We start from the raw sequence: 12,333 nt of genomic DNA, 5'->3' as shown, positions 1-12,333 counted from the left end.
GTCCAGGGAGGGGCCGCACTTCTGTCCAGTGGCAGTCATTGAAGTGGGCTTGTGAATAGATTTGAGTTATAGCCTATACTTCCAAATCCATGATTTGCAGATTATTTCCATTATTTTGGGGGGTGGCAACTAAGCATGAAAACAAGATTATTATTATTTTTTTTCCAGGCAGAGTTAGACAGAGAGAGATAGACAGAGAGAGAGTTATAGACAGTAAGAGAGAGACAGAGAGAAAGGTCCTCATTCTGTTGGTTCACCCCCCTAATGGCCGCCTCGGCCGGTGCTATGCCAATCCAAAGCCTGGAACTGGGTACTTCCTCCCAGTCTCCCAATCGGGTGCAGAGCCCAAGCACTTGGGCCATCCTCTGCTGCCCTCCCGGGCCACAGCAGAGAGCTGGACTGGAAGAGGAGCAACCGGGACAGAATCCGGTGCCCCAACCGGGACTGGAACCCGGTGTGCTGGCGCTGCAGGTGGAGGATTAGCCTAGTGAGCCACCGCGCCAGCCGAAACAAGATTGATTTTAGCATGCTTTACGTCAGTGCATTAGCGTGTGTCGTCGTTATAACTGGGAGTCGGGAGTAGCGTGTCCGTGAGCAGTGCTGCAGGAGCAGGACTCATGGCCACGCAGCCCCTAAAGCATGGAGGGGCTTGCGAGGTCGTCCGCTCTGCACGTGCAGATCTGCCCCACAGATGTGGATGCTGTGCTGACGTGTGTGACTTACTTTGAAATAACCAAAAGCAAAGCTGGCCTTTATTGATGAGTAGAGGGCTGGATGGGGTGTGTGTGACATGTTCACAGGAGAATCTAGGTGGTGGGTATAGGAGTATTTACTGTATAATTTCTTCAACTTTTCCATATTTTTGAATTTTTCCATAATAAAGTGCTGGAGGCTGACAAAGGTGCAAACTCAGATGCCCTCCGGGGTCAGACAGATGTGACCTCACTCCTGCCAGAATTGTTATTTCTTAGGGAAAAGCTAGGAATCCAGATTTTGATGTGAATTTCCTAATTTTTAAATGTTGACAACTTTGCTAAATTATTTAAAACACACTGGAGGGGCTTTGAGGTGGGGCCAAAGAACCACAGTTGTGGGAATGGGATCTCCATGGGCCGTCGGGTGCAGTTTTGGAGGAGAATTCTCTCCAAGGCTGCACTCCTGCGTGGAGAGCCAGTGGGAGAGACAGGGCGGTGGAGAGGACGTGAGCAGTTCTGGCGTCTGAGCAGCCTTGGCGCCTGTTCTTTGGAAGGCTCTGGGACAGCACGTTCCCGAGGCCAGGGGCTCGTTTCCAGTCAGAATTCTCGGACAGCATCGCTGTTAGTAGGGAGGCAGCTGAGCCCCTGTGTCTCAGGTGCCGGACCTACCCAGAGGCTCTCGGTAAGTCTGCGCAAGTGGCCCTGAGGGCTCCCCATCCCATGATCTTGACCCTGTAGGAGAGCCATCCGGGTGCAGCTGACTGCCGGGGGCTCAGCTCACTCACCTGGACTCGGGCTTTATGTACTCATGATCCCACACAGCCCCTCGTCCAACGTGAGTGCTCTCCACTGGCATTCAGCTCCTGGTGACATGAACGTGGGAATGTCAGCTGCACGCGTGTGGTCCCTGGTCCAGGCATTCTCAGGCCACCTTTATGGGATGTCTGCCTGTCCACAGTTATTTAATAATTTGTGTTGTAATCAACTCCTTTCTCCTTTTTTAAACTTAAATTTAGTTTTAGGGGAAACTTTACATCCCTACGTTGAACAGGAAGTTAGTATCACTTGCCATAATTTAAGATAACCGTAAAAATAAATACAAGGAAAGTTGTCAGAAAATCCTAGCTAAGTACTATTGCCTGCCAGAGGCTCTGGGTCTGTGGCCTGGTGCACTCTGGTAAGAACACGCCACCCAGAGAGTGAGCTCTCTTGTGGATGAAATCAAGAGAGAGAGATGGCCATTTTCCCACATGTGGTATTTCTGTTCTGTGTGCCCTTGCTACCAAGTATCCCATGTTTTGAGCAACATTGTTCTAGGCACTTTGCATCACCTTGCTCGAGCGAGCGCCGTGAGAGACAGAAAACAGCGATGCTGGCCTGGGCACTGCCTTCAGACCGGCCCGCAGTCACGTAGCACAGGGGTTAAGGCCAAGGCCAGCCTGCCGGCTCTAGATCCTGGCCCCTCTCACAGCTGGAGGAGTCCAGGCCCGTGCCTCGGCTCTCTGAGGCTCTGTTTCTTCATCTGCAAGATGGGAATGAGAAACACAGTGCCCACTTGCCGCGCGGCTCTGAGAGGTGACGGCGTGGAAGTGCTTAGAACGTGCCTGGCGTGCAGTGAGCAACGCCAAGTGACGCTGTATCTGCAATTTTATATTTGCCTCAGGAAACTTCCTGTGGACCACGGACATGGCGGCCTGCATCAAGGAGCTGGTGTTCCACCTCCTGGCCGAGCTCCTGCGGACGGCGCACACCCTGGAGCAGAGGAAGCGCCCCGCCGGCCTGTCTTCCTCCATCGCCCTCCAGCTGAACCCCTGCCTGGCCATGCTGATGGCCTTGCAGTCAGAGCTCCACAAGCTGTATGACGAGGAGACCCAGAGCTGGGTCTCCGGCAGCTCCTGTGGGGGCTCCGGGGCAGTGGCGGTCGGCGACCAGGGCCGGTTCTCCACCTACTTCCACGCACTCATGGAGGGGTGTCTGGCAGTGGCCGAAGTGACCCTGCCCACCAATATGAGTGTCACAGCCAGTGGGGTGACCTCAGCGACCGCCCCGAACCTCAGCGACTCCTCCTCCTCCTCGTCCTCCTCCCCAGGACAGACGCCGCAGAGCCCCAGCCTCCTGTCCAAGAGGAAGAAAGTGAAGATGAAGAGGGAGAAGGCCTCCTCCTCGGGCAAGCGCCAGCCCCCCCGCGCCGTGGACGCCGACGCCTCGGTGCTGAGCATCGGGGGCAGCAAGCCCGAGGACATGCTGTGGTTCCACCGCGCCCTCACCTTGCTCATCATCCTCCGGCACCTCACCAGGAAGGACCCTCAGGGGCTGGGCGTGACAAGCGACGCCATCGCGGATGCCTGCCAGGCCCTGGTGGGCCCCACTGCCCACAGCCGCCTGCTGGTCATCTCCGGGATCCCCACCCACCTGGACGAGGCCATCGTCAGAGGTGCTATCCGCAAGGCCTGCAATGCTCACGGGGGGGTCTTCAAAGACGAGATCTACATTCCACTGCAGGAGGACGACCCCAAGAAGCCAAAAGACAAGGCCGAGTGTGGTGATGGGAAAGCCGAGCCAGAGAAGCCTGCGGGCCTGGCCGGCTCAGACGGTCCGGAGGTGAGCACGTCCAGCAGTCTGGCCCCGGCCGTGAGCGCCAGTGCATCTGCCTCCACCAGCCAGGCCTCCATCTGCAGCTCCCAGGGCATCTCACAGACCGTCAGCGACCTCTCTGTGGACCCGCCGCCCTCCGGCCTCGAGCTGCCCATCCCTGCAGGCCTGCTGGAACCTCATGTGGTGTCCAGCCAGGAGAGCCTGGACATCTCCCTGTGCAGCACTGGCAGCCTGGGCAGCCTGGGCAGCTTGGGGGAGCCCCTGGACAGTGCAGAGACAGCCTCGGTGTCGGACGTGGGCTCCATGCACACAGCCACCTCCCAGCACAGCCAGCCCCTCGCGGCTCGCCCCATCAAAGGCTTCGCAGTGGTGGAGGTAAAGCTCTTGCGCCTTGGCAGCCACGAAAATCGTCATCCATTTGGTTCCCCCAGCCGCTTTAAACCTTCCCGCGTTCTTTCTGGGGAATTAACTATTAGGTGAAATTGGAGCATTCGGGGTCTCCCAGGGCAGGTCTTGGAATGAGCACAGTGGTTCTACTGGAGATAATGTCACCAGCAGTGAGCCCGCTGCCAAGTGGGGGCGGGGGAGCTGACCCGCAGTGGTGGGCGGGCTTTGTCAAGTTCATTCCAGCTCAGGGCCCACCCGTATGTTTGAGCAGCCTGGGGTTCCTTCCGGCACTGCTGTTGGCAGGAGGGGTCTTCAGGGAGCAGCTGAGAGTAGACTCCCGCCGCCCTGCTCCGGGGATCTCTGCGTTCAGACGGCGCACCTGTGGCCACGTCGCTTCTCCACTTCAAGTCCTGACGTGTCTTGCATCTCCTTAGTCAGAAATCTTGCGCCAGAGGCCTTTCTGCGCATCCCATAAGGAGTTAGATTCAGAAAACAGCCTCTCCCTTGCTGGGCAGGCTCCCAGGCGGAAACTTGCGTTGCGTTGCCGTCTCCCATGGGGGCTTTCCTCCCCTGACCTCCTCCTTTACTCTGGTGGCCTCCTTCCTGGGCTTCCTCCAACCTGCATGGGCTGTAGCTCCCTGGGCAGCAGAGGGAAGCCACAGACAGGCCTGGCGGGGTGGCAGCAAAGACTCCCCACTGGGTTGTTCCAGAGAGGCCCTGCCCACGCCAAAGGCTCTCACGGCTTCAGAATGAGAGCTGTTTCCGGGGGAAGGTGGGCAGGGGAAGCATGGGTTCCCGCCGAGTGGTTGCTCTGCGTTCAGATGCTGACCCTTTTCTTTGTTCACACAGATAAGATCTCGAGCCAAAATCGAGAAAATTCGAGCGAGTTTATTTAACAATAATGATTTGATTGGTTTGTCAAGTTTGGATGGTGAAGACGAATTGATGGAAATGTCAACGGAAGAGATTCTGACAGTGTCTGTAGTGAATCAAAGTTTGTTTGATACTCAAGGGAGCCCTGGGTTAGAAGATTATTTCAATGATAAATCAATTAAAGGTGGGTTCTGGATTTTTGAAAATTAATAGACCATTTTGGGGGGCAAATTAAGGTTTACAGAAAAAATCAAGACCAGACTTCCACCCCAATTTCCCCCTATTTGACCATTTTGAAAATGATTGTGGAAATTGTTCAGGTGCTCTTGGGAGATGGAGCAAGGAGCTCATCGCCCGCTAGCGGTGGCGGGATATGGGCGTCTTCATATGTGAGAAGAGAACACTGCTACCCTCTCCCAGCTGTCAGGGACTGGGGTGTGGGCGGGGAGAGCTCCATTCCAGTAGGAGAGACCACCAGGAGAGGCTTGGCCACGGCCTGCCTCAGCCTTAGAAGTAGCCTTTTTGCCTAGCAAGACACCCCTTGTTGAAGTCCAAGTGCGTTTATTCTGTGGGAATTTGGAATGTACAGCAGCTTGCTGATCGTCACTGGGTCGTGTGCTTGCAGACAGCTGATGCCTCATCCTTTACAGTGGATTCTTGGGGGAAGAAACAGCTTCAGCTAATTTTTCACAAAGTCCTATTTTCTATCCCTTTACTCATTTTTTAAAAAGATTTATTTTATTTATTTGACAGAGTTATAGAGAGAGGTAGAGACAGAGAGAGAGGTCTTCCATCCACTGAGTCACTCCCCAGATGGCCGCAATGACTGGAGCTGGGCCAGTCTGAAGCCAGGAGCCAGGAGCTTCTTCCAGGTCTCCCTTGTGGGTGCAGGGGCCCAAGGACTTGGGCCATCTACTACTGCTGTCCCAGGCCATAGCAAAGAGCTGGGTTGGAAGTGGAGCAGCCGGGTCTCGAACCGGCACCCATATGGGATGCTGGTGCTTCAGGCCAGGGTGTTAACCCGCTGCACCACAGTGCCTCCCCAAATGCAATATATTTAAGTCCAAATTGTTGGAAAATATCCATGATGACCAAAGTGTTAGAATCTCTGGCACTGTGGCATAGCAGGTAAAGCTGGGCCTGCAGTGCTGACTTCTCATGTAAGTGCAGGTTCGAGTCCCGGCTGCTCCTCCTCCCAGCCAGCTCTCTGCTGTGGCCTGGGGAAGCAGTGGAGGATGGCCCACGTCCCAGGAGCCAGGGGCTTTGGATCGGCACAGCCCTGGCCATGCAGCCATCTAGGGAGTGAACTAGCACATAGAAGACCTCTCTCTCTCTCTCTCTCTCTCTCTTCTCTGCCTCTGTCTCTCATAACTGCCTTTCAAATAAATAAATCTTTTAAAAAAAATCTTAGGTAAAGACAGCACTGGGGCTAGCATTGTGGCACAGCAGGTTAAGCCATCTGTGATGCTGGCATCCCACGGTTCGTGTCCTGGCTGGTCCACTTCTATCCAGCTCCCTGCTAATGGCCTGAGAAAAGCAGCAAAGATGGCCAGAGGCTTGGACCCCTGCTGCCCATGGGAGGGACCCGTGGATGAAGCTGGCCGTCTGGGGAGTGAACCAGCAGCTGGAAGATCCCCCCCCCAACCCGTAACTCTTTCAAATAAATAAACATAGGATCAAGATCAATATTACTGAGTACTTCCTGCTCGGGCGCCCATACAGCTTGGCAAAGCACCATTAATGCTTTTGTGTTCGTTTTTAAAATACAACTTTAAAATGTTACTTATTCTAATGACTGAGTTTTCAGCATTCTTAAATTTTGTGCCCAAGGGGGACACCTCACTGACCACCTGGTTCTGGCCCTGTCCCAGTTGGGTGTGTTTGTCCCTGGGCTCTCAGCTGCCCACAAGCAGACGAGGAGTGCAACCTGCCCTTGTTGCGCTTTCCCAGGCTTCTGGTCCACTCGGGCTCTGAATTCCCTTTGAGTTCTGTTCCGTTGCAGCCCCACCCGCCCCCTGAGGCCCTCAGGTCTTTGGTAACAGGGACACGTCTGCACGCGAGAGTCTGCTGAGGTGTCCTGAAGAACACGCAAGCAGGCAATGCCAGAGGTCCTTTTAGGTTGTGACGCCTCTGAGTAGCTTCGGGACACGGCCCTAGCCGCAGCCCAGATGTCTGTGACGGGCCACAGCGGGGCCTTCCCTGGCTCAGACGCCCTGAGAGGGAGGAGAGCGTGACGGCAGGAGCCAGAGTGGACATATTAGAGAGCAAGTCAGGAGTGCCTTCCAGCGTGCGTGCCTGGGGACAGAAGTGAACGTGTCTCCCGCGCACTCGTTGCTGGTTTTTCGTCTTTGGTTTGCCAGCTCGCCGCGCGGTCTGGAAGCCTGTTCTCTGACGGTGGCAGCTCGGTCAGCGGCTGACCCTGCGCGTGGCGGACGCTTGCTGGTGTTGTGCCCTTCTCTTCCTTGGGGGTTACGCAGCGCACGGTGTCCTCTAAGGAGGGCCAGCCGGCCCAGCGTGCTGCACTCACACCCTGCCCGCGTGGAGGTCCTGGCGCCATCCCAGGGGCCTCGTCGTTTCCACGCGGCCAGCGGCAGGGACTAGGGTGGAGGAGAGCCCCCTCGTCCGTGTGGCACAGGGCACTTGTTACAACTCGGCAGGTTGGGCACGCAGACTCTGAGGGCCAGGTCCTCGTCTGCATTGAGTGTCCGAATGCCGCGGGCTTGTCCTGACCTCGGTGTTCTGGTTTTGCCTTCCCTCTGTTCTGTGACAGGAGAGAAGCTAGTGCCCGGGGCCAGAGAGGTCCTGACAGAAATATTTAAGAGCTGCGCCCACTCAGAGCAGACACTGAGCCTGACCCCCGCCAAGCCCATCAGAGTTTCTGACATTTACCTCAGCAAAGAGCAGATCAACTCCCAGACCCCGGGCAACCTCCTGCACCTGTTCTTCACCAATGTGCGGCCTCCAAAGAAAGTGCTGGAGGACCAGCTCACCCAGGTGCGCTCCCTACTCCCACTGTACTGGGCTGGGTCTCGGGCCTCCTGCGGGGTGAGCCTGAGGACGCCCAACTCTGTGCCCCACAGATCCTGAGGAAATACGGCGTGCCAAAGCCCAAGTTTGACAAGAGCAAGTACAGCAAAGCTGGGAAGGAGCAGCACCCCGTGAAGGTGGTGAGCACCAAGCGGCCCATCACCAAGCCCCCCGCCAAGGACAAGGCTGTGCTCAACAGCGTCAGGTGCGTGCCCCAAGGAGCTGGAGGATCAGGCCTCACGGCGGGCTCGGCGGGGCCTGCCCACAGGCACCTGGGGGAGCAGGCATCCTGGCTCTTCCCTGCTCTGCTGCAGGTGCCTCCAGTCCCCACCTGCGTCAGCTGCAGGTCACTGGTTAATTTGACCCACAGTGGCAGTGGGGTCTGGAACCGTACAGGCTGGAGAGACCGGTCAGAATTAAGAAAACAGCAGAAGGGCACACGGTTTTTTTTTTAAGTCCTACTTCTTTCCATCACACAAATAATGAATTGTTAGTAGAGAGAAATGAGAAAATGAGTATTTACTTATTGGGAGAAGTTAAGTTACCCCACGGGAAGCCACTACTTTAATATGAAGTGCATGGCCTTTTATTTACACATATATGTGGATTTCTTAAATTCCAAATGATGGCCGGCGCCGCGGCTCACTAGGCTAATCCTCCGCCTAGCAGCGCCGGCACACCGGGTTCTAGTCCCGGTCGGGGCGCCAGATTCTGTCCCGGTTGCCCCTCTTCCAGGCCAGCTCTCTGCTGTGGCCAGGGAGTGCAGTGGAGGATGGCCCAGGTGCTTGGGCCCTGCACCCCATGGGAGACCAGGAAAAGCACCTGGCTCCTGGCTCCTGCCATCGGATCAGCGCGGTGCGCCGGCCGCAGCGCGCTGGCCGCGGCGGCCATTGGAGGGTGAACCAATGGCAAAGGAAGACCTTTCTCTTTGTCTCTCTCTCTCACTGTCCACTCTGCCTGTCAAAAATAAAAAATAAATAAAAAATCCCGAATGATTAAAATGGCACAACATTCAAAAGCTTATGCGGTGAAAAGTTATTCCTCATTTTCTTCATGCTTAATAAGCCTCAAAGTTCCCCTCCCTCAAGGAGCAGTGTTACTTACATGGCCTTCCAGAATTTTCCTAGGGATGCGTAAGCAAGTGGGTGTTGAGTGCTGTTTCCAGTGTCTGCCTTCCCATTATTACGATTCCATTATTATTCCAGATCAGTGCAACAGAACTTTCCCATTCTTTTTTCTTTTTTTTTTTTTTTTTTTTTTTTTTTTTTTTTTTTTTTTTTAATTTTTGACAGGCAGAGTGGACAGTGAGAGAGAGAGACAGAGAGAGAAAGGTCTTCCTTTTGCTGTTGGTTCACCCTCCAATGGCCGCCGCTGCAGCCGGCGCACCGCGCTGATCCGATGGCAGGAGCCAGGATCCAGGTGCTTTTCCTGGTCTCCCATGGGGTGCAGGGCCCAAGCACCTGGGCCATCCTCCACTGCACTCCCTGGCCATAGCAGAGAGCTGGCCTGGAAGAGGGGCAACCGGGACAGAATCCGGCGCCCCGACCGGGACTAGAACCCGGTGTGCCGGCGCCGCAAGGTGGAGGATTAGCCTATTGAGCCACGGCGCCGGCCTCCCATTCTTTTTTCTAAAAATAGTAAAATATTATCCAGCAGGATTATCTAGAGTGGTTTAAGTGATCAGAAAAATGGGTATCTATGAATTCCTAATGTGGGAGTGGTGGTTTGTAAGTCAGCACTGTCTGGAGAACTTTCTGTGATGATGGACACCCGGTGGTTGCTGGCCTGCGCCATTTGGTGCAGTGGGCACTGAGCATGTGCAGTCGCAGAGCCCTTAGAATGAGACCCGTGCCCCCAAGGTGCTGGGTGGGGCCTGCGTCTCACCCTAATGTCTTATTGAGCGGCTGCGTCTGGCTGGCGGCTGCTGTACCGGATAGCTCAGTGCTGGAGGATGTGGGAACCGCGTCTGAAGAGTCGCTTCAAGGTTGCTCACATTTTAAAACATTGATCTGCCCTCCTAATTTGCTAGGGCCAAGGTGGTCTTGAACCCAGCCCTGTCCAAACCAAAGCCTGCAGCCGGTCAGGGGTCTGAGCTGACGCACGTGTGAGATCTGCAGCTCTCGTGCAGGCTCTGACGCCCATGCTCTGGTCTACAGCAGGACTGCCCTAAGCGAGAAGAAGCCAACTGTGAAGCCAAAATCCCCAGAAAAGAGCAAGCCAGATGAAAAGGACCCAGAAAAATCACCCACCAAGAAACAGGAAGGTAAATGAGCCGCCCGGGCCCGCGTGTGAGAGACCTCTGCAGCCTTGAGAGGCCCTGGCAGCTTGGGCGGAGGCAGCAGTCCTCCGTCCTGGCACTGACTCCCAGGGCGCCGTCCTTGGTGACCACGACTTAAGGAGGGAAAGTAGTTCCAGAAACCCGAGGTGAAGGCAGTGAAGCCCGGGAAGCCCGTCGGGACGCTTGCTCCTGGAAGGCGCTTGCCTGAGCTAGGCCTGCCCTGGGGCCTGGATGCCAGCCGCCTCCTGCCCCGGCGGAGTTGGGGAAAGCTGCCGTGGCCATCACGAGCTTGCTCGGTCAGTCAGGGGTCCCTGAGCCTTCCAGACGAGAAGGGGCTGGGGAAAGCGCCCGCTGATGTGAGCCTGAGCCCTCGGAGACCCCTCCAGGAGGGGCTGTGTGTGCTGCAGGCAGCAGGTAGGGAAGGAAAGTGATGGGAGGGAGTTAGGGGTCTGGACCAGCAGGGAGAGTGCTGCGAGGCCCACACTGTGTGCAGCTCTTTGCAGATGGCTAACACTGTGAACACTTTTCCATCAGTCCCTGAGGAAAAATACCTGACCTTGGAAGGGTTTCACAAGTTTGTTATTGACCGAGCCAAACAAGACATCCGCAGCGTCTGGAGGGCGATCTTGTCCTGTGGCTACGATCTTCACTTTGAGAGGTAAGAGGGCTGCCCTCCACCCGTTCGTCCTTGTGCAGGGACTGTCCGCAGCACCCAGAACACACTGTCTGGGGAGCCAGCCGTCTCCCGTTTGTGATGCCTTCTGGGTTAATTTCTAGTTTTGCATAATTGATAAGTGGTTTTTCTAAAACGTTTGAAAACAACCCTATTCTGTTCAGATTGACAGGGAGTGCCCTGGCCAGCTCGCATTGCCAGGTCAGGACACCACAGGCTGCGCGCTCACACGGGGATTTCTTCTCCCGCGGCGCTGGGGGCCGCAAGCCCAGATCACAGTGTCGGCACGGCCTGGCTCCTCTGTCTTCTCCCAGGCTAAGTGTCTGTCCTCACGAGGCCCATACAAGGATACTTCAAAAAGGTCATGGAAAATGGAGTCAAAGGATAAATTACTGTTGGTTCAAAGAAGTTTGAACTCCATGCATAGTTTTTACAGGATATACATTTTCCAATAACTTTTTGAAGACCTTTCGTTTGCATGGATTTCAAATTTTTTTGCCCCAAAATAAACCTATTTAATTCCGTGAACTTCTACAAGTTCCCTTCTGTGACCTCACCTAAAGCACCGCCTACCAGGCCCTGTCTGCACAGTTTCCTGGGCTTGGGGCTCAGCAGATGGGTCCAGGGGCACAGTCCAGGGTAGAAGGGGAAGCCCTTCTTCCAGGGCACGATGCCCTCTGAGTCCCCCTTGCCCTCTTGCTGTCACCAGGCCTCTAGGGGTCCCCTTTTCCAAGCAGGTGAGATGTCGCCCCCACCCCAGGGTCCCCCACAGCGGCTGCCACACGCGTGCTGTGTTGCCTGCCCCTCAGGACTGCGAAGAGGTCCCCGCGTGCCACCTGCGTTGTTTCGTCTCTGCGGTTCCCGAGTTGGCCCCTGGGGGGCAGGGATGAGTTCTCTGAACTTGGAGAGAGCAGGAGTGTGGCCCTGAGCGCTGTGTTAGAGTAGTCCCCTCTCGGACTGAAGCTTTGTGAGCGGGAAGGGCCCACGTTGGGCTTCCAGCTGGTTCTGAGGTGACCTGTTTGCAAGAGCTGCCAGACCCGCGTGTGGGGCGTGGGGGCCGTGGTGATGCCTGACACAGGGTCCTCCGTGCCGGACTTGTCTACAGGAGCCGAGGTTGCTGCTGGAGCCAGGCAGCCCGGAGGGATCTGGGAGGCACCCCCTTCTGAAGAGCATCCTTGGGTGGGACTTGGGACACCCTAAACAAGGGGGCCGCGGTTTCCCACGACAGCCCCACATGGCGGGGTATGCGCAACGTGGTGTTGGCCCACTCGTGGGGCTGCTGGCCTGCCCGTCTTTCTTGGGTTAGTAGCTTGGTGTTTGCGAAGGCCACTGCTCACCGACAGCCTTGCCCAGCATACATGGATGCAGGGAACTGGAGTCCGGGGGTTCTGGGCCCAGAGAGACGCGCGCACAGCCCAGCCACTCCGGGAGGGCCTGGTGCTCTGCAGTCTACTCTTCCGCTGTCTGTGTCACGCATGTCTGTGTCACGCACGTCACGCTGCTTGACCGCACTCGTGGCTGCCTGGGGTTCTGTTAGGAGGTGTGATCTATTCAGCTACTCCCTGCGTGACAGACACTCGGGCTGTGCCTGGCACTGCTGATCCCACGGCCCTGTGGCGAGGCCCTCCCAGGAGCTCTGCAGGTAAACCCTGCAGCGGGGCCGTCGGCCACAGGGCCGTGCTGTCAGCAGCACCAGCGGCCCACACGGCGCGTGTGGAATGGGCCAGGCCCCAGAGGCGTCCTCACTGTGACACCGCACGAGGCTGATGTGACCGTGAGCTCTGCTTATGTTAAGAAACTGAGCC

At 56.2% G+C, this 12,333-nt stretch overlaps 1 protein-coding gene across 6 annotated transcripts in view; it reads left to right on the top strand.

Annotated features, from left to right (window-relative positions):
- HECTD4 (HECT domain E3 ubiquitin protein ligase 4) overlaps positions 1–12,333 on the top strand; it is a 200,810-nt gene that overhangs the window by 178,333 nt on the left and 10,144 nt on the right. For 5 of the 6 annotated variants that reach the window (XM_070066217.2, XM_070066215.2, XM_070066216.2 and 2 more), the window contains 6 exons: positions 2,359–3,665; positions 4,527–4,734; positions 7,321–7,544; positions 7,631–7,782; positions 9,734–9,840; positions 10,390–10,513. In XM_070066217.2, the coding sequence (XP_069922318.2) occupies positions 2,359–3,665; positions 4,527–4,734; positions 7,321–7,544; positions 7,631–7,782; positions 9,734–9,840; positions 10,390–10,513 (2,122 nt within the window). The remainder of the gene's footprint in view (positions 1–2,358; positions 3,666–4,526; positions 4,735–7,320; positions 7,545–7,630; positions 7,783–9,733; positions 9,841–10,389; positions 10,514–12,333) is intronic. The other variant, XM_070066214.2, reaches the window with a different exon arrangement.

The sequence above is a fragment of the Oryctolagus cuniculus genome, chromosome 21 (genome assembly GCF_051225735.1).
Source record: "Oryctolagus cuniculus isolate XC-2025 breed Fujian yellow rabbit chromosome 21, ASM5122573v1, whole genome shotgun sequence".
NCBI lineage: Eukaryota > Metazoa > Chordata > Mammalia > Lagomorpha > Leporidae > Oryctolagus > Oryctolagus cuniculus.
This window is presented reverse-complemented; position numbering and strand designations above follow the sequence as displayed.